Source organism: Bos indicus, chromosome 29, assembly GCF_029378745.1.
Source record: "Bos indicus isolate NIAB-ARS_2022 breed Sahiwal x Tharparkar chromosome 29, NIAB-ARS_B.indTharparkar_mat_pri_1.0, whole genome shotgun sequence".
NCBI classification, from domain to species: domain Eukaryota; kingdom Metazoa; phylum Chordata; class Mammalia; order Artiodactyla; family Bovidae; genus Bos; species Bos indicus.
The window spans coordinates 22,827,259-22,848,281 of record NC_091788.1 but is presented as its reverse complement, the minus strand read 5'-3'; the positions used below and the strand labels follow the sequence as shown (position 1 = coordinate 22,848,281).

At 35.0% G+C, this 21,023-nt stretch overlaps 1 protein-coding gene across 3 annotated transcripts in view; it reads left to right on the top strand.

Moving 5' to 3' along the window:
• The window catches only part of SLC17A6 (solute carrier family 17 member 6), a 41,296-nt gene extending 27,272 nt beyond the window's left edge, over positions 1–14,024 (top strand). For all 3 annotated transcript variants that reach the window (XM_070782508.1, XM_019954529.2, XM_070782509.1), the window contains 6 exons: positions 2,066–2,208; positions 6,070–6,219; positions 9,822–9,954; positions 10,354–10,464; positions 11,097–11,224; positions 11,999–14,024. In XM_070782508.1, coding sequence (XP_070638609.1) covers positions 2,066–2,208; positions 6,070–6,219; positions 9,822–9,954; positions 10,354–10,464; positions 11,097–11,224; positions 11,999–12,334 — 1,001 coding nt within the window. In that variant the 3' untranslated portion in view covers positions 12,335–14,024. The remainder of the gene's footprint in view (positions 1–2,065; positions 2,209–6,069; positions 6,220–9,821; positions 9,955–10,353; positions 10,465–11,096; positions 11,225–11,998) is intronic.
• The last annotated feature ends 6,999 nt before the right edge of the window (positions 14,025–21,023 follow it).

Here is a 21,023-nt window from a genome sequence, read left to right as displayed (position 1 = left end):
AGGAAGATCCTCTGCAGGAGGGCATGGCAGCCCACTCCAGCATTCTTGCCTGGAGAATCCCATGGACAGCGGAGCCTGGTGGGCTACAGTCCATAGCATTGCAGAGTCGTATACAATGACTGAAGTGACTTAACACACATGCACAATCTGAAAATATCATAATAATAGTACTTGCTTACTTGCTGTATATGACAAAAGCTTGGTCTTTGAGCCACATGTTAAATATTCATTTTTTTTTTAATTAATGAGATAAGACCCATATGGCAGCTTAAGTTTTAAAAAGATAACGCATATACAGCAATTAGCTGAGTGTCTAGCACTTCAGATGTATTCAGTTAGTGGAAATTATCATTATTACTCAATTACAAGAGTTCTCATTTATTGAGTACTTATCTTGTGCCATCCACTATGCTAGTTTCTTTATGTATTGCCTTATTTAACTTCTGTTTGCAAAAATCTTATTAAAAAATGAATTATCTCATTTGGTAGTAGAGATTTTCAGAGATTTAGTTACTGATTAGAAGATGTAGCTAATGAGTGACACAGCCTCAATTTGAATATGGGAGAACCATATTCCACAACCACTACACTCTACCAAGCTGTCACACACCATCTGATTCCAAATTGTGTTTGCTATCATATTCAGTAATTAAAAGGGCACAGTACATCAGAAGTTATGATATTAAGAAGCACTTAGAGACTGACTAGCCCCCCCACCCCCCAAAAAATATATATATATATAGTATTATAGTGATCAGAGATTAGATTGTTACCCAAGGGAGAAATAGAACAGTATGAGGAAAAAATGAAATGACCAGTTGATGAGAATCAGGATACATTATGTGATTTTTTTCTGTTATTGATGCTTCAGATTTATATTGCACAATAAGGGCATATTTTAGTGGTGAAAGTGCTGAATAAAGGGATGAAATAGAGCTTGCAGTAGCATGGTTATTGTATTGGAATTTATAACTTTCATCTGTCCAAACAATGATCAATAGGCATATGCTTTGGTATACAGTCACATAAACTGTTAAATATTACCACATTAATTATAGAAGCTCATGTTTCATGTACAGTATCTATTCAGGCTAAAATATTCTTCAGAAAATTGAAAGTGAAAGTCGCTCAGTTGTGTCCAACTCTTTGCGACCCCATGGACTAGTCCGTGGACTTCTCCAGGCCAGAATACTGGAGTGAGTAGCCTTTCCCTTCTCCAGGGGATCTTCCCAACCCAAGGATCAAACCCAGATCTGCCACATGGCCAGCGGATTCTTTACCAGCTGAATCACAAGGGAAGCCCACCAGTACTGGAGTGGGTAGCCTATCCCTTCTCCAGGGAATCTTCCCAACCCAGGAACTGAACTGTGGTCTCCTGCATTGCAGGCCAATTCCTTACCAACTGAGCTATGAGAGAAGCCCAAGAATATTCTTTTGGATTTTATTTAATAGTCTGTTTACTAGAGCTGGGAATTGCATGGACAGAGGAGCCTAGTGGGCTATCATCTATGGGGCTGCAAAGAGTCAGACACGACTGAGCGACTAACACACACACATTATTAGATCTGCACGTGCTAACAGGAGAGGGGAAAAAGCATTTCTTTCCCCTGGAAATGCAGACCACTACCTATATTAAAGACAGACACAAATAAAAGGATTTACTTCCAGCGAAATTTTTTGAGGACAGGAGTGTTTTCTTGTTTATCATATTTCTCTCATTCAGCAGAGTACCTGGAAAAGTAACTGTTCAGTAAATATTTGTTGAATGTATGAACATGTTCCAAACTATACCATTCAATATTTATTGTGAGTTTCCTGTGTTTCAGCATTGTTTAACAGTGACAAAGATTAAATTACAGCACCAGTCTTCAGATTGCGTGAAGTCTAGTGATAAAAGACAAGTAGAGATGGCTAGGTTCATTTGGAGAAGCATAAGCTCAAATTCACATTTTATAATCCTGTTACAAGATTACTGTAATTTTATCCCAGCTACTGACTGTTAAATGGAAATAGTTAGGTGAGTATGCCTTTCCTTGACTTCCTCCTTTTGAACTCTTACTTTCAGGAAGCTTTGGAATGATCTGGTACATGTTTTGGCTTTTGGTGTCCTACGAGAGTCCTGCAAAGCATCCTACTATTACAGATGAAGAACGTAGGTACATAGAAGAAAGCATTGGAGAGAGTGCAAATCTTTTAGGTGCAATGGAAGTAAGAACTTTATTATGGTGTATATTCCTATTCTTGTTCTCCATCTCACCTCTCTTCGACCAAGCAGATTGTTTTATGTGTCCCTATTCAGCAAAACTAATTTAGTATCAGTCATGATTGCTTTTTTTTTTTTAACTCCATGTGTATTCCCTGACTTAGAAATGATTGCTCCTTCTTCCATCTATGATTTCTTTTTTTCTTTAACTTTTCTTAAGCACCTTCAAATTTTAACTGGATTATAGCTATAATACTGGAGCTGTAAACCTCAGTAAATTTTTTAAAATAGCTCAACATAGCTAATTGAAACAAAATTCAACTAGTATTTGTTAAATTTAGATTACAGGAAATGTCAAATCACCTAACACAGTCATGAAAGGAGATATTTTTATTCACTGAATATTCTAAATCTAAGTTTTATACATGTGTATTTCTACATAATTTAGTAAATACTAAAACATTAGTATGCCAACCATAGGTAGCTAATCTGAAAAATATTCTTTATATAATATAACCCTTTTATTGATAAAACATTACCATTTTAGGATTATCATATGAAGATCAAGTGTTATAATATTGTAAAGGCTTTTTCTGATTATAATTTAGTTTCTTGGGCAAGATTTGCTGATAGAGAAAGAAATGCAGTTCTATATCAGTAATACAAATATTTTAGTACACATATTAATACATCATAAATAGCAACTAATGAATACCCATCTGATGCTATAAAAATAAAATAAAACCCTTAAGCAAAAATATTGTAGACAGTCTCAGTAATTCAGGACCTAATCAACTCAATTTCTTTATGCTAGGAGTTGAAAGTTACTGTGCATAACCAAGGACTCTTATGCATTATGCTTCCCCCCAACTTCAGTTGTATTTGATTTCAGCTCTGATTCTCTGCTTCATTTGTTAGGGAAGGCCTGTCCTTGGCATCTCATTCTAGGAAAAAAGGTCTGTCACTGATTGTTGCTGAGGGCATCTTGGTCTTTAATGAATAAGAAAAGGCCATATTGGGTAACATTCAAAATTAAGCCGGTTCTTTAAAAAAAAAATCTTACATTGTAGTTGTTCCATTAGCTAAATAGTCTGGCATTAGAAGGCACCCGTTCCTGTTTTCTTCTGTAAATAGACTGATAATTTTTTTTCTGATGGTAGCTACTCAAGAAACAAGTGATGGTGTGGAGGCGGGTTCATACTTAGCTTCCTGTTCTAGTCCAAAATACTCTGATTAGCTCATATCATCATTGATAAAATATGCTTCTTCTATTTACCAGTTCTTGAGAGATTGTGTGGTGTTGAAGTGAGGTATATATTTTTTAAAACAGCAAGAAATTTAGTCTAAGTGAAAACCAATTTCTGGAAATGACTCAAAAGAGAGTAATTGGTAGATTGATAAAACAGTATAGGTAAGCTCAAACTCTCCATTTCTTAGAATTTACTATTTTTCCAAACACAGTATTTTACTTCTTACTGATTTTTCTTTTTTTTTTACTTTCCTGAAGTAAATTTAAAAATGAGATCAAGTGGGAATAGAACTTGTATTTTAGTTATTTTGAACTTTTTATTGTGATCAAGTTCAACATATAACAGAAAGAATAAGTAACAGGAATATCTATATATCCACTGCATAGAAACAAAAGTTTTTAACATCTTGCCTTATTTATTTCACTTTTTCTTTTTGTTGAGCAATTTTAAAGTAAATGAGATGTCATAATACTTTACCCACAAATACATGCTTCTCTAGAAAAATAATATTCTCCTTTATAATCTAAGTACTATCATCATACCTAACACAACTAAAAGTAATTCTCTAACATTATCCAATACTAGATCATATTGAAATTTCAGATGTCCAGTTCAATCCTAATATCTAATCAGTATTCATGTCTTTTGTAGCCATTGTTTGTGAAGTTTAGATCAAATTAAGGATCATATATTGTAGTTTATTCTTATGTCTTTTAAATCTGTTCATTTTCTCTACAAAATGATTAAATATGCAAACAGAAAAATGTACAAATATAAGCAAATAGCTTGCTGAATTTTTACAAACTAAACACACCTATGAAGCAAACAACCAGTTCAGTAAATAGAATATTATCAAAATATCATAAGTCCCCCTACAGCCACCAATAGTTTTTAAGAGAGATGACTAGACACTTTCTCATACATTTGATGAAGTGCTTTGTGGCCTGAAGAAAAAGTACTTAATGAAGATGATCCTGATATAAATTGAAAACAACACCTTCTCTGCAAGAAAAATATTTTCTTCTTAAAATCTTCTGAAGTTATTACTTATTAAAATACAATGCTATAATAGACATTCCTGTATTTGGTCATTTTTATTATCTTTGAAATAAGTATATTCATCTGGCACCATTTTTCTAGAACTTGTCAGGAAAAAATTCTTTTAAATTTGCACTTTTTGAATCCATCTATGATGGTGTCACTAGAAACTTTTACCTAAAGCAAAAATACTCACTATTTATTGTTAGGACAGGTTTTTGTTTTTTGATTTGTTCCCTGTGATCACCACAATGTATCTTCCTACTATATCACTTTAAAGTGATCTGTAAAAAGTTTGATTAGATTCACAACCACTGCTAGTAATTATGAGGCTCTACACCCAGCAATCATGACTAAATCTTGTAAAAAACTGTTTGCCACCTCTTTTACTAACTTATTAGGTTGAGAATCCAAGATAGGGCTTCCCTAGTCGCTCAGAGGGAAAGAATTCACCTTCCAGTGCAGGAGACACGGATTCCATCCCTCATCCGGGAAGATCCTGCGTGCTGGGGAGCAGCTAAGCTCCTCCTCCTCCCCAAGAGAAGCTGTCTCAATGAGAAGCCCGTGCACTGCAACTAGGGAGTAAGCCCTACTTGTCACAACTAGAGAAAAGCCTGCACAACAATGAAGACCCAACACAGCCTAAATAAACAAATAGTATTAAAATAAATAAAGCCTAAATAAATAAATAATACTAAAAAAAATCCCAAAACTAGTGATAAACATTTATATTAGGCTATTGCCCCTTCACCAAAGAGTATTTCTGTGTTCAAAATAAAGAATTGAGAAAGTGTTTGGAACTATGAGAGATTTTTTAAGGTCTAAAAAATGTTAGTCTTGAGGGAAGATAATTGCTTTGTATTTGGGCATACACAGCATCTTTAAATATACCAGGTATAATTTTTTAATGAGTGTCATAAGCAAAGCTAATCATATTTAAGTTAATTTTTAATGTCTTGAATATCTTAAATAGCTAGTTATGGTGTGCTGGGTGGCCAAATGCTTAACCCAGATGTATACCATGTGAATTTTAAAGACTCTTGCACTCCAGTGTCACAGAATTTATACTGATATCCACTGGCTACCAAGAGAATTTGTAGTTAGGTAATGTTGTTATTAACTTTTGATGGGGTCTAGAATACTGCACATTTTTCTTATTTTTCTTTTCCTAACTGCGTTGAATTTTCAACATTTTATATAAAATATGTCAGATAACAAGGTCATTGATTTGGCAGTGAGTTTCAGCTGAGGCCTGATCTATCACTGCCAAAACAAAACAAAAATCTTGGAAACTAGGATCTATGCATTTGGAATTACTTTTTGAGGAAAACAGAATCTTATCTATTTCTAAAACTGAAACAATTTAATCAGGACAGCCATATCTTCTTTTCTTCTTCCAACAATTATTTATGCCGCTAAGGTTAACTGGACTGGTGCAATTAACAACTCACTACCTCCTGCCTATCTCCTACTCATGCTTCAGCATACACATCCTAAAAATGCAAAAGTATCTATGATTCTCATTTAAGTTAGGAAATATTTAAAATGATCCGAATGGCTCTTTTTTTGGAATTTCAGAAATTCAAGACTCCATGGAGAAAATTTTTTACATCTATGCCAGTCTATGCAATAATTGTTGCAAACTTCTGCAGAAGCTGGACTTTTTATTTATTGCTTATTAGTCAGCCAGCATATTTTGAGGAAGTCTTTGGATTTGAAATCAGCAAGGTATGTAAAAATTATCCTTCTTTAAAAAGAGCGTTACTTTTGTACTTTAGTGACTATTAAGTTTCTTTGCCAATATTTTATCTCCTAAATTTTATCTTGAAAATTAGAATTACAAATGAATAGAACAGTCTTTTGGACTCTGTGGGAGAGGGAGAGGGTGGGATGATTTGGGAGAATGGCATTGAAACATGTATAATATCATATATGAAACGAGTCGCCAGTCCAGGTTCGATGCACGATACTGGATGCTTGGGGCTGGTGCACTGGGACGACCCAGAGGGGTGGTATGGGGAGGGAGGAGGGAGGAGGGTTCAGGATGGGGAACACATGTATACCTGTGGCGGATTCATTTTGATATATGGCAAAACCAACACAATATTGTAAAGTTAAAAAATAAAATGAAAAAACAAAACAAAACAAATTAATTCTAGTAAACAAAGACTAAGTTAGGCATCTGAGTGCCTGTTACATTTAAATGCCTGCTAAAAACTGTTGCTGGGATATAAACAAAACAGACCTAGTCTTTGCCCTCAGAGAGTTTACCTCTTGGTTGGGACGGGCAACAACATAGCCTTTTTTCTTGTAAACAAGTATAATTCCCTTTAAGTTTCAGGTCAAAGGCAATACATCAGTGAACAAAAAAATATTTCATTTAAATGAAATTGTATTTATATAATTATCAATCTAACTCTGCTTCGACACCCTCAGAAATCTGTCTGGCTAAAAGATTTGAGGATAGCAAAAATATCTGAAAACATTCTTGTATCTTATTTATCCAGTTTAATCATTTGGCAAGCATTTATATGTGAAGATTTATGTGTTATATTGAGAAATAAAAATGTGGTTCCTCAAGTGTTCACAGCTTGGTGGTGTAGACAAAAATAAAACATTTCCAGCTACAGCACAGCATGCTCAATGCTACATTTATTTGTAGGTATGAAAATGTAATCATTTTAAGATTCTTGTAAGGATTAAATGAACATAAAATACTACAATATATTGAAATTTACAAGGTCTTCTCATATTCATGAATAACCTGTCCACCAACTGAATAACTATCATCATTTCTATTGAAATGATGGAGAAACAGAAGCTAGGGAAAGTATTTAAATTATCAAAGGCCAAGCTAACAATAAGCGACAGAATTAAGTTTAAGCCCATATCCTTCAATTTATGTTTCAATTCCCTTTACTATGCCATTCAAATTCAGGTAAACCATAATTCATTTAAACATGAAGCAAGTATTTTCTCAATGCCATCTCAGTGACAAGTGCTTTGCTGAATACATTTGTCTGCTTTGGCCATGGACTTGCCATTTCTCTTCATGTCATTACATAAGTCCAGCTGGGCTTGCTATTCATATTATGCCTCTTTGAATGACTATCTGAGGCCTGAAACTGAAGAAAACCCGAGTTTAGGAGTAGCTATTCTAAGAGCTCTTTTGTAATCCCTGTTTCTAAGGAAACTGCTTCCTCCATGCCTGAGAAGAATGACTGCTTTAGACAGGGCTCTTCTCTCTGGAGCTGATCAAACATTGCAGGGTAGCCTTCGTGAGCTCTGAGAGGTGTTATACGTCTCAACAAAGGCTGCTGGAGGTGTGAGTCCATTTTCACAATCTAGGACGAGTATGACACTGAGAGGCTATTAATAAAGTCTAGTCTCATCGGGGAGAGTGAGGGAACCAACTGATGTTAATGAAACTGTGTGGTCATTCTGGCCCTTAGCTCCAATTAACAGAAAGTGCCTGAGTGCACGATATTCTGCAAAACCTAAATGTAATCAGCATCTATGTTGATTAATTCACTTATTATATTTTAATTAAAATTTTGATAAATTCTACACATACAAATCGGCCTGAAGATTTTGATTATACTGGTTTAAAAAAATTACTGACTTATCTAAAGTATGTGAAAAGGAGATGATGGAGGCAATAAAATATGAGATTTGGATCCAGGCTGACATGGTCCTAAATCTAAGCTCCGCAAGAGAGTATTAATACATAACTTTGGTCCTGTTCTTGAATAATTGTGTCCTCGGTTTTCACCACAGTGCATTAAGTAGAGTTCCCTGTGCTATACAGTAACACAATATTGTAAAGCAACTATACCCCAATAAAAATTAACTTTAAAAAAAGACCATGCTTCAAAAGTGCAGGAAAATTTAAGTGAACTAAAGTATTTATACAGGGGATTGTTTTAATCAACCTTAGTTAAACTGAGTATCCTACAGATAAAACCACAAGTGCAATGACTTTTTCATATGTGTATATATACACACACACACACACACACACATACAGAGTCTCAGCCTATACTCATATATAAATCTTCTCAACCTCTTGAGAATGGCATAATCTTTTTAAGTCATAGTTTCTTCATCATTGCAATGAAGATAATAATATTAAAAGTTTCTGTCTGGAGTGAAAGAAAGAATAAAATTGCTTGGATATTTAAGCTATTTAGAGTCATTTAGTATCTCAGTTGGAGAAGGAAATGGCAACCCACTCCAGTATTCTTGCCTGGAAAATCCCATGGACAGAGAAGCCTGGTAGGCTGCAGTCCATGGGGTCGCACAGAGTCGGACACAACTGAAGCGACTTGGCAGCAGCAGCAGCAGCAGTATCTCAATTAGTCATTAATCATTCCAAGTCCATGGTCGTGATACCACAGTATACAGCATTGTAAAATAAAACAGAATCTTTTCTTAATCCTTCAGTAATCTAGTTTGGAAGGACACATCTGTACAAATAATGAACATTTATCTAATATTTACTATTTTCTAGGAATTGTTCTTCAAAGTATGCTTAGTAAAAATCTTCCTTATATATTGATGTGTATGAAATTTACTAAGTCCATATGTGTGGTAATACACAATTAAAATATATTTTATTCACAATTTCTGCCTCTGTGATGCCCAGAGGACAGTGTTTTACACATAATTGTTGATCAAAAAAATGTATGTTGAATTGATGCTGGCAGGTTAGGTTTTAAATTGAGCCATTTAGTATGAAATTAGTTCAGAAACTAAGTATGCTATGTGACAGTGTAACCAAATATTGCTATTTGACATGGAAAATGCCTAAAACTGAGAATTGATCTGTATTTTCTGAGCTCTTAATCTATAGAAACTAAACATAAGATATATTTAACATGCAATTAAGGTTTTATCTTTATTATGAATTAAAAACAAATTTTAAAATAGTCTCTTCAAGGTTTGTCAAACGTATTTCTCTTCTCTCTGATTTTGTCTCTCTTTCTCTTTTCCTCTGTTGCTAATGATGAATTTCTACAAACATATTTAAGACTATAAAATAGGCACATAAATGTGAATCATTCTGTGATAAAATTCAGGATAGTTTACTCAGAAACTCAAGATTTACTGACACATAGCAGAAAAGAAGTGTTATCGTCTAGAAGAGAAACAAGAATCAAAGCAAATGTGCTTAGCTTTTCTCATTTATTCTCTGGAAGTTATTGCTTACTCTGAGAATGAGTAAGTGGTCATTTACAGACAGTACTCTTTCCTTCCTTTGTCCATAAAGAGCTTACAAGACCATTAAATTGCCCACATTGCTTATTCCTCTCCTTTTCGTTTCTCATCAGGTTGGCATGCTATCTGCTGTGCCACACTTAGTAATGACAATTATTGTACCTATTGGAGGGCAGATTGCAGATTTTCTAAGAAGCAAACAAATTCTTTCAACTACTACAGTAAGGAAGATCATGAATTGTGGTGGTAAGTATGCTAAGAACACGTTTTTACTTCACAAAGTTCAAATCGACATGATTCAGCTTTTCTTATGCATATCACATATGCTATTAAATTTGTACCTTTAATGTTCATTCAGAATCATTCTCCCATCTTCAAATATTTATAACTTCTAGTTTTAGATAATTGCGTAACTGACTTGACCCTTCCCACTATTGAAACTTAAGGTTGTTTTTGTTGTTTTTCTTAAAACACAAAGAAGGCTTCAGTAACTTCTGTGAATAAATGACTGTTATTATTATTTTGAAGATAGAATCCCTGAAGTGTTTTTCTAGGTCAAATAAGTGTGATCATTTTTAATAGTTTTGACTCACTGGAAACATTGACATAAATTTCTGAAGTATTTTCATGTGTCTGTTTCTGAAGGTTTTGGCATGGAGGCCACGCTGCTTCTGGTTGTTGGTTATTCTCACACTAGAGGGGTCGCAATCTCATTCTTGGTACTTGCCGTGGGATTCAGTGGATTTGCTATTTCTGGTAAGATACTTTTAAAAAAATATATACTTGTAACATTCTGATTTTAAAGAAATTTATATTCTACTTTCCTCTAACATTTTGACTGTTGATAAAGTTTACTCAACATATTTCCACTAGAAAATAACAACGACGAAAGTAGCTCAGACGGTAAAGCATCTGCCTGCAATGCAGGAGACCTGGGTTTGATCCCTGGGTTGGGAAGATCCCCTGGAGAAGGAAATGGCAACCCAATCCAGTATTCTTGCCTGGAAAATCCCATGGACAGAGCAGCCTGGTGGGCTATCGTCTATGGGGTCGCAAAGACTTGGACATGACTGAGTGACTAACACATTGGTGTTTGTTACTATTCACTACTTACTTACCCCTGATTATCCCCTCTTTTTTTTTTTTTTTTTAATGAGCATCTCCTCTTCTCTATGGAGTAAATATCACATGTTAAGTATTGGATAACAAATCATACCTCTTTCTATTCTCATTATATCTCTGAGCTAAATTATCAAAAATAGTTAAGCACATGCTATGAACCTGGTGTCTTTTAAGGAGGTTGGTGAGGGTGGTGGAGAAAATTCTGTAGTCACCTACTTCTGTAAGGTTTGGGATTCTCTGAGTCACACCTTCTGTGTGTATTTCAGGCTTCAATGTCAACCACTTGGATATTGCTCCAAGATATGCCAGTATCTTAATGGGCATTTCGAATGGTGTTGGCACATTGTCAGGAATGGTTTGCCCTATTATTGTTGGTGCAATGACAAAGAATAAGGTAAGACAGAGCAAGAGATGTTCATTTGTAGAATACTCTCTCTCATGATTAGGAAAAGCATCTGTATGTTCTCTGTGGCATTCTGCTTGTGGTCCAGTCACCACATCTCTGAGTAGGGGAGATAACTGAGGCTCAGAAGAAATCTCTTTCCAAACTCTGAGGGAGCCTGCTTCTCCAGCCGATAAAGGTTATACTTTCAACACCTTCTAATACTTCTAGTATCCCTGGTGTGGCAAAACAACAACATCCTAGCTCATTTGAACAGACAAATGGAAATCTTCACAGCTTTATTTGTTAACATCAATTTAGACTTCTCTGTAGTAATTGATGGACGAATATTGCTATCAGTATTTGTCTTTATAGGTAGAGTTTCTAAATTAGGGCTTCTCTGGTGACAAGAATATTGTTATCAGTATTTATCTTTATAGGTAGACCTTTTAAATTATGGTTTACTAAAAGGAAATAAAAGAAGTGGAAGAAAAAACTAAGTAACTCAACGGAATTTACAGAAAGATTATGAAATTTAAAAAATGAGCAGACCATAGACATCTTTGGAGTTCTATTTCAGAACTTTAGACTAAAAAGTTTTGAATAATGAGAGTCACAGTAATATAGAACATTTCACTGACAGTGTTTGTTAACTAGACACAGAACAAGGATTTCCCCTGAAGATAGCATTTTAGGAAACGCTTAATGGTGGAACTTTCAGAGAAGATGTTAGGCTTTTCAAACCCAGGGAGTTTGTTCTCACAATGCCGCTTTTTGTCACCGCAGTCACGTGAAGAGTGGCAGTATGTCTTCCTGATCGCTGCCCTAGTCCACTATGGTGGAGTTATATTTTATGCAATATTCGCCTCAGGAGAGAAGCAGCCCTGGGCAGACCCTGAGGAAACAAGTGAAGAGAAATGTGGATTTATCCATGAAGATGAGCTCGATGAAGAAACAGGGGACATTACTCAAAATTATATAAATTATGGTACCACTAAGTCTTACGGTGCCACAACACAGGCCAATGGAGGTTGGCCCAATGGTTGGGAAAAGAAAGAGGAATTTGTACAAGAAGAAGTACAAAACTCATACAACTATAAGGACCGAGATGATTATTCATAACAAAGTTAATTGCTGGATTTATTTTTAGTGTTTGTGATTAAATTAATTGTGATTGCACAAAAATTTTACAAGATGTGGTGTAAACATGTACACATATCAACCAGGCAAGTCTTGTTGTAAAAATGAAATCAAAACAAACTCATAAAGTTACCATCAAGTGCAATCTATAGAAGTTGTGAAACTCCATCATTTCCATTCAAGTCATCCATTCTTGCATTTGTGATTTAAAGGTTGACTGGTCAAAATTGTAGAAGTAAGTAGTTATTCATTAGATTCATATGAGTTAAAACTCATCACCACTTACTAAAGCACAACTAAAACAGTTGGCACATCCCATCCTACAAAGGTTAGGAAGCCAAAGCTACTTGATCATGCAAAATGCACTTACGTATTTGTTACACCGTATTGCAAGATATCGTGCAGAAGTCCTGTTAAAAAAAGGTGAAGTTGTCATGTTGGCTGCATCGGGTGTTGGCAACATTTATTGAGTATAAATCATAGAGTTGAGATATCTCTCATGTAGAGAAGAATGTTGTGGGCTAGCAACTAGCAAGGTGTACTAAATAATTATTGTTATTACACAATGTAGACTATTTTGTTGATTCTCAAGAGGAATATCTTGCAGTGTTTTATATGAAATGCTTGGGCACAAACACTTTTATCTGTGAAAAGGAAGTTGTAGAGTGAGGGGTATGCTTCATGTTCTTCCATTCATTTACCTAACAGTATAAAACACTTCACACTTCAATAAAATCTGACTTTTCATGTAGCATATCACATAACTTTTTTGCAAAAATATTAAAAATAAATAGACTTCAATGTATTTTTTATTACAACTTTGTACTGGTTGTAACTTGCATTAGGAAAAAAAAAAAAGATGCATACACCATAAAGAATCTAATAAGAAATTTACTATGGAGATATAGCCCTTAAAATGCAATATTAACAGCAAAAGAAATAGACATGATAGAGGTATCTTTGTTCCTTACTGATTAAACATATATGAAACTTGTGCCACAGAGCTATATATAATATGAAAAGGTAAACTTAATAGAGATATTATAAGTAGATGATTTTATTATTTAAATTCCCACTAAAATATTTGTCTTAAATATATAGGACAATAAATTATATTAAAACTATATCTATATATATCTGTATATCTTATACATATCCATACACATATACATAATAAACGGTCTTCACAAGAAACCAAAAATAGCATACACCTAATGTTGGGTTAGGGGACTGCAATTTCTACTTTCATAGAGTCATAGAATTTTAGATGGGGCAGAGGCATTTTGCTTGTCATTTCTTAATATAACTCAACAGAAATTGCAACATTTGTGTACCGAGCAATAAGTGCAATGCATAAAATTTCCTGTCTGTATATTTATCTTCATTTTGCTTCTGGTAGCTGTTCGGGTGGTTGGAATGATTTTCTTCCTTTAAAAAGTTAACATCAGACCTCTTTATGATGTTTGAAAATGACAATGATACATTTCCCAATTCAACTTAAAATATTATTGGTGTGTTTGTCTGTTCTGGATATTTGATCTGCTCATTGTATTGTGCTAGTGACTGGAGGCCCTGCTACTGCAAATATAAAACATAAAGTTTGTTTTAAAAACGCAAACCATTCTTGACCTTAAGATAATAAAAATATCTTTTGCTTTGTGTCTCAAAGTGATGTAATGTGATCATCGCTTTTACTGTGTTGAATGAAAAGATATGGACTATCATTTTGTTGCTGCAAAAAAAAAAAAGTGTTAATAAAATGCTCTATTTATCCTTTTGCACAAAAACAGTACATTAATTTGGGGTCATTTTTTTTTGTTGTTGTAGCTTAACTTTGTACAGTTTAGCCTGCGTACACCCCAATGAAGTCAAATGTAGGGTCAGGAAAATTAGCCTTTTCAGCCACTTGAGATTTAATGGAAGTATATGGCATTCTTTAGATTGTGTGGGATGTGATTCTGCAAAAAGAGTTTTATATCAAGAAATAGGTCTCTAAGTCAAATTCTATCTTTCAATGCCTGGTTTCTCATCACTAGTGCTAAGCTTTAAAACATTAGGAAAAAAACTCAAAACTTGTTGGGTCAATGATACTACTGAATTTTCATTGTGCATGTACCTTGTGCTGGGACTGCTTTAATCATTTTGTGTTGAGTATTTTATGTAACGCCACAAGGACCCTCCAAACTGGGTACTCTTTATTCCCAGGTTACAAATGAAGGAACCGAAGCTCAGAAAGTTTAAATATCTTTCCCAAAGTTAAATTGAATCATGACATGTTAGTATAATGTGTCAGCCAAATCAGCAAACGCGGAGCAAGGTTTCTCAGTGAAGCCAGAGGAATGTCTGCGTCACTGGAAAGATGATCATTCGCTCTGACTCCCTCTTTTACAGATATGTAGGAAGGGATGACCATCATTTTTACAGATATGTAGGAGGGGATGATCATCATTACATAAAATTGGTAACTGAGACTCATAGAACTTACTATTTAAAGAGACTTATGGGATGACTTAGCTGATACCTCTTATTTAACAAATGAGGACCCTGAAGGTCAACAAGGAAACAGATGTGATCAAGCGGACACAGAGGATATTATGGATTTGGAAAGAAGTTGTTATGATTAGTTATGCTTTTACCTTTATTTTTTTAGGCAGGTTTTTATTTAAGGAATTAAATAAGAATATTTTTTGGTTCAACCACTACCTCGTATTCACTACTCACATAACCTCTGAGTGGGAGGTGAGGGAGTGTATTTTCTCTTCCTGTAATCTTGTACATAATGAAACAACAGGCAGAGACCTAGTTTAATTTTTAAGGAGGCCCACATGCCATCTTTATACAACTTGATGGCAGGAATGAAAATGTCATAATCTAACACTCTATATAATTTTTTCAGTTCCCATAAGAAAATTGTTCTAATGATGCCTCTAAATGTTACCATGGGCTACACTCATTTACTTTGATCTCAAACCTGTGAAGTCATCTTCCCTTTCATTTTCCTCCTCATCCCAATGCCCTTCCCCATCTATACTGTTCTATGCATCTAGTATTTTGCAACTTGCAAAATGGCTTTCCATGCATTCTCTCATTCCATCCACACATCTGCTTGTAAAGTTGAAAGGCCACATATCAGTATTAATATTTCTACTCTCCAAATAAGGTAACTGGCTCTAAGCTGTATAATTAACTTCCTAAAGAGTCCCCAGGCAGAATTAGAACAAAAATACATACTATCTGACTATAGCAGGAGAGTAATTTACTTTTAGCTCTTAAGTCTTATTACTCTTCTGATTATGAATATAGGATAAGGGGAGGGCATCTTCATTAAGGGAAGGACAATATTAAAAACAATGAAAATAAGAGTAATCAAAGCACTGTTAACATTTTAGGCTATTTTCTGTGAAAAATACATAGGAAACACCCATATACTTTGTGATTTGCAAATTTGAAGTCATACTTGATCTACTATTGCCAACTATTTTTTTCATTTAATTGTATGGCATGCATATTTTCCTATTTGAATACTAGAGTTCTATAGTTAATATTCTATTACATAACATGGGCTATACTTACTCTATTTATGCCTTCGTTATTATGAATATTTCATTTTTGTACCTCTTTACCTTTGTCTCCCTGCTCCAGTGGTGTTTTGGGGAAACATGAAATACTATACACCAAAAAAAAAAAAAAAAAGAAATACTATACACCTATATTAAGACCTTTAACTTCTCTAAGTGTGATATTGTTTCTGTGTCTAGATATAGATATAGAAATAACAATAAAGATATTGTTCCTAGAGCTACTGGCAATTAGCTTTTCTGGGGTTCATTTACTAGTTCACTTATTTACTCAATAAATATCTATTAAGCAGCTACACTGTGCAGTCAGGGTAGGACACGATGGGGAGAAAACTGGACCTCTCTCTTGGACTCTAAAATCCAGTTCCCATTCTGGAGGTATTGGTGGTACCCCAGTTGCCCAGTCTGACCACACAGAAGCTCCTGGATACCAGAAACTCACTAACCTCCCTCAGGTTTTTTCTTAAACTCTCAAAGACCTAAAGTGAGCTGCTTTCAATGTGCTCCCCATGTCATTTTTTTTAAGTTTCCAGTAAGAAAGATTTTTCTCATCCTTTTGTTCTCCAAATTTCTTTGTTTGTGCTTCTCCCCTGGGTTTCTAAGGACCTATGTATTTTATCTTTTCATTTTTTTCTCTTCATTAACATAGTGCTTCTCTAATTTTTAATGGCACAGAATGACTATTGACATTTATTTCTGCTGTAGTGGTATAGTTAGCAGGTTTTTCTGCTTTTCTCTCCATCCTCATGCAAGACCTCAAACCTCAGTTTTCATTCAGCAGCTGTCAAAAGCACTTTATTTGTGAAGGTTGGTCGATGCTATACAGTCCCTTAAAATGCTCCAGCTTCTCCAAGCTTTCCCCTGAGTGCAGCAGGCACCTGAAAGCCACATCACCTGGACTGTCACCCTGACCCTTGTCCAAATTCAGCAGCTTTTATTGAATAAAATCCTAGACTTTCACCAAGAGCAAACAAAGTGAAGAAACCTCTCCAGTTTTGTTAAATCACTTTCTCGAGCACGTTTTATTACCCTGCTTAATGTGCTTTAGATAAAGATCCTTGCATTTCTAAGAGTTTGAGGTATTCCTTTCCGGATGCATGAGAGCACTGTCAACATTTAGATAGGAAAGAACCTGGGACCCCTCTTCCCACCTCCATGGCGCCTTTGTCTGCTTCTCAAGGAACTTAAAGACATATTTTTTGGCTCAATTGCTGCTTGTATCTCCCTTCCTCATTTTCATTTGGTTTTCATCTTTTACTGTTTGTTGGTTTGTTTTGGTGTTATTACCTTTGATTATATTTTGAAGGAGGAGGTGAATGAGTGATCAAATATAATAATTATGATACACATGCCTGTGTGCTCAGCTATGTCTGACTCTTCGCAACCCCATGGACTGTAGCTCGCCAGGCTCTTCTGTCCATGAAATTTTTCAGGCAAGAATACTGAAGCGGGTTGCCATTTCCTACTCCAGGGGATCTTCCCAACTCAGGAATTGAACCCTGTCTCTTGCATCTCCTGTATTGGCAGGTGGATTCTTAATCCCTGTGCCACCTGGGAAGCCCAATAATTCTAGTAGGAATTATTTATAGTTCATGAAATGCCAGGCACTAATCTCAGGGGTTTATGTATTAAAACCCTGTGAACATTATTACATAATGTTCACAATACCCTTTTGTGGTAGATACTACCATCAACCCCATATATAAATGAGGGAACTTTGGCACAGAAAAGTTAAGTGACTTATCTGTGGTCATACAACTAATGGATTTGAAGTTGGAAAGTGAACTCAAGCCATATGGCTCCAGATTTGTGCTCTTCATCACTTCTGTCCATTGTCTCTGAAGAGTTGTATGACTTTGGAAAGTTACTTGACTCCTCTGAGGCTCAATTTTTCATTTGTAAAATGACAATTTAATACCTTATTAGTAGCTGGTTTTCCAATCTAATCAAATAACAGAGCTTATTAGTACAGCAAGCCGCACATGTAGAGTTTAACAAATATCCTTTCCCCTTCCTCATTATACTAAGTAAATACTAAATATTAACTCTTCAAGTGTAACTTCAATTCCAGCTTCATCAAAATGGACCGTTTTGGAAACTATCTCTAGAGAAATTTTTTTTGACTATAACTAAATTGCTCAGACTTGTTCCCTAAATTATTTTTTTTGTATTTGTATTTATCAATTATGTGACACAAAACAAGTGCAGAAAACTAAGCACCATTGCTATTTATGTAAAATATAATGTATACTTATACAAATTTAGGAAACTATACACTGTGTATAGTAAAAGATTAAATACATAGATTGGAAAGATACAGAAGTATTCATTAAGTTTGTATCTGGAGAGCAAGAAAGAAAATGGATCTGGGAAAAGCATGAAAGAAATTTATAATTGTCATCCTTTAATTTCAAAGAAGATCTGAAGCATATACGAGAAAATATCAATATCTGTTTATTTTCAGAATTCATGTGTGGCTTTTTATTATATTTTTCATGGTAATTTTCTTTATTTTGAAGTACTAAAGCAAGAAAACTAGATAAGATATAATTCCCAGAGAACACTAGTCTTATTTCTCTCCAGGTTTTTTTTTTTTTTTTTTCTCATATCTGAGCTGCCAATGAAGATATTGTCATGATCTTCAAGTGCATTTGACAATTTTCTGAAGCGACAGAATTTAATGCAATAGCTTTGGGAGAATGTTTTTATTTTATAAAGTCAAGGTAAAGGTAGAATTATACACATTTATGAACAGATTTATGAATCCAAATGAAGTTCTTCTGCACAAAGCCAACAAAAATGTGCATGAGAATAAATGTCACAGATGAAAGCCATCATTCTGACAGATCTCATCATATTCTACTGGACTGATTCTCAAAGATTAAAAAAAGGAGTGTGGTGGGTGGAGGAGCATATCTCTCTTCATGAATTCAGGGTGGAAATTAATATATCTCCATTCAAAAGGTTCATTAACCCTTTCAATTCCAGTTGCAATGAGATCACAGCAAAAAAAACAAAACAAACAAACAAAAAACCCCACAGTTGTTTGGATTCAAACTCTTTACCACTGCCCCCTTTATATAACCCAAGGCAAGTCATATTGGTTCAATGAGCTTGGGCTTTCTCATCTGGAGGATAAAGGGATTGGTTATCTTGAATGGTTTTTGAAGATCCTCCCAGCTCTGAAATTTTCTGACTTCATTCTCACTGATAAACAGCTGAGTTCCTCAAATTAACTTGGTGAAATATTATAATTGTTCTCAAAATTCTGCTAAATAGAAGACCAAATGTTTATTTTCTGCTTACTTTTCTAGTAACTTAAAAAAAAATTAGCCACCCATCTCAATAGCCAAAAGGAGGGACATTATTGAAAGTTTGCTTCATCCTGGTGCCCTTGATTCTGTGGTTCTTCTTTCATCCTGACCTGAGATTTGAGAATTTCACAAAACCACTTATTAACTAAAAGCCCTGCAGTGAGCTGAAATATTTGTTTGAAAAACATGAGTTGAGTTGAGTTTAAGTTCCCATAACAGGTCATACTCACCTTTTACTGGTTTAATGAGATATGTTATAGAGTCCTGGCACTGGAAAAGATGGAAATGCATGTTCAAACCTCTTCTTTCTATAGTTAGGAAAGTTGGGAGGAGAAAAGTAAAAAGAAAGTCTCAAGTCTATCTAACTAGTTAGTGGTAGAAGGGTAACTTGGACTCATATCTTGAACTCATAACTGGGCTCTTGAAATTAAAAAAACCACTTTCATTAAGTTAGTATTTCCAGCAATAAATATTTATTGATACTGTATTACATGGCTGGTCCTAGGAATATAGGGAGTGGGGGGAAATGACTAAATGAATCTTGCCTTCGTAGACCCTAAAACAGTGGGTGACAGATGGTAAAAATGATGAACAGAAAAACCTATTACAATTGTGATAGCTGTTATGCAATAGAAGTATAAGTGCTCTGAGGGTTTCAAATGAGGGACTTGATCGATCTAGTCAATGCGTTGAGGAAAATTTCTTCAGTGATGTGACATACAGGGTGAGACATCAGAGGTGAGATGAAGTTAGCCTGGCAGAGCAGTATTGGAAGAGAGATTCAAAAATGGTATGTGCAAAGACACCAAGAAGGAAAGATCTTGGTAAGTATTTTAATATTTAGTGTTAGCACTCCCCAAATGTTAATGAGTGTACCTGGAATTTAATTAATATGTAGAAATGCTAATCAACTAAAGGTTAAATCTAGCATGCTAAAACATGTTTTTTCAAGAGCTACAGTGCTTGTTCATTGCCTATTCTTTACCTCTGCTGCTAAGTCACTTCAATCGTGTCCAATTCTGTGCAGCTCCATAGACAACAGCCCACCAGGCTCCCCTGTCCCTGGGATTCTCCAGGCAAGAACACTGGAGTGGGCTGCCATTTCCTTCTCCAATACATGAAAGTGAAAAGTGAAAGTGAAGTCACTCAGTCGTGTCCGACTGCTAGCGACCCCATGGACTGCAGCCTACCAAGCCCCTCCGTCCATGGGATTTGCCAGGCAAGAGTACTGGATAGGGGTGCCATTGCCTTCTCCGATTCATTACCTCATCCAACATCTATTAAGCTATGTACAGGCCTATATTACACTATGAGGACACAAGAATAAATTAAACATGGTTTAGAGGTTAAGAATGATACACATAGAAATAAGTGTAGAATGTCTTCAGAGCAAATGAAAGAGAACTTGTGTATATATATCATTTGGGCAGCAAATCCTGCATATCAAAAGATAGTCACAATTATTCCTTATACCATTTAAAATTTTCAGAACACTTTTATGTATGATTTATCACAATTTGCTCTTAGACATGTGTTTGTTTATAACTTTAGTATGTATGTCTACTAAGCCATTAATGCTATAAAGTATATCTTTTGTTCTCTATACTATATCCAAGTTTAACAAAAATAAAGAACTCAACTAATAATGAATGGAAAAATGAATGACCATATTTGATATGCACAGAAAATTATATAGGTAGGCAGATTATTGGGCTCATTAAATTAATTCTCCTTTCCAGAGAGGAAGTTGGGGAGACAAGACATAGAAATGGACTTTGA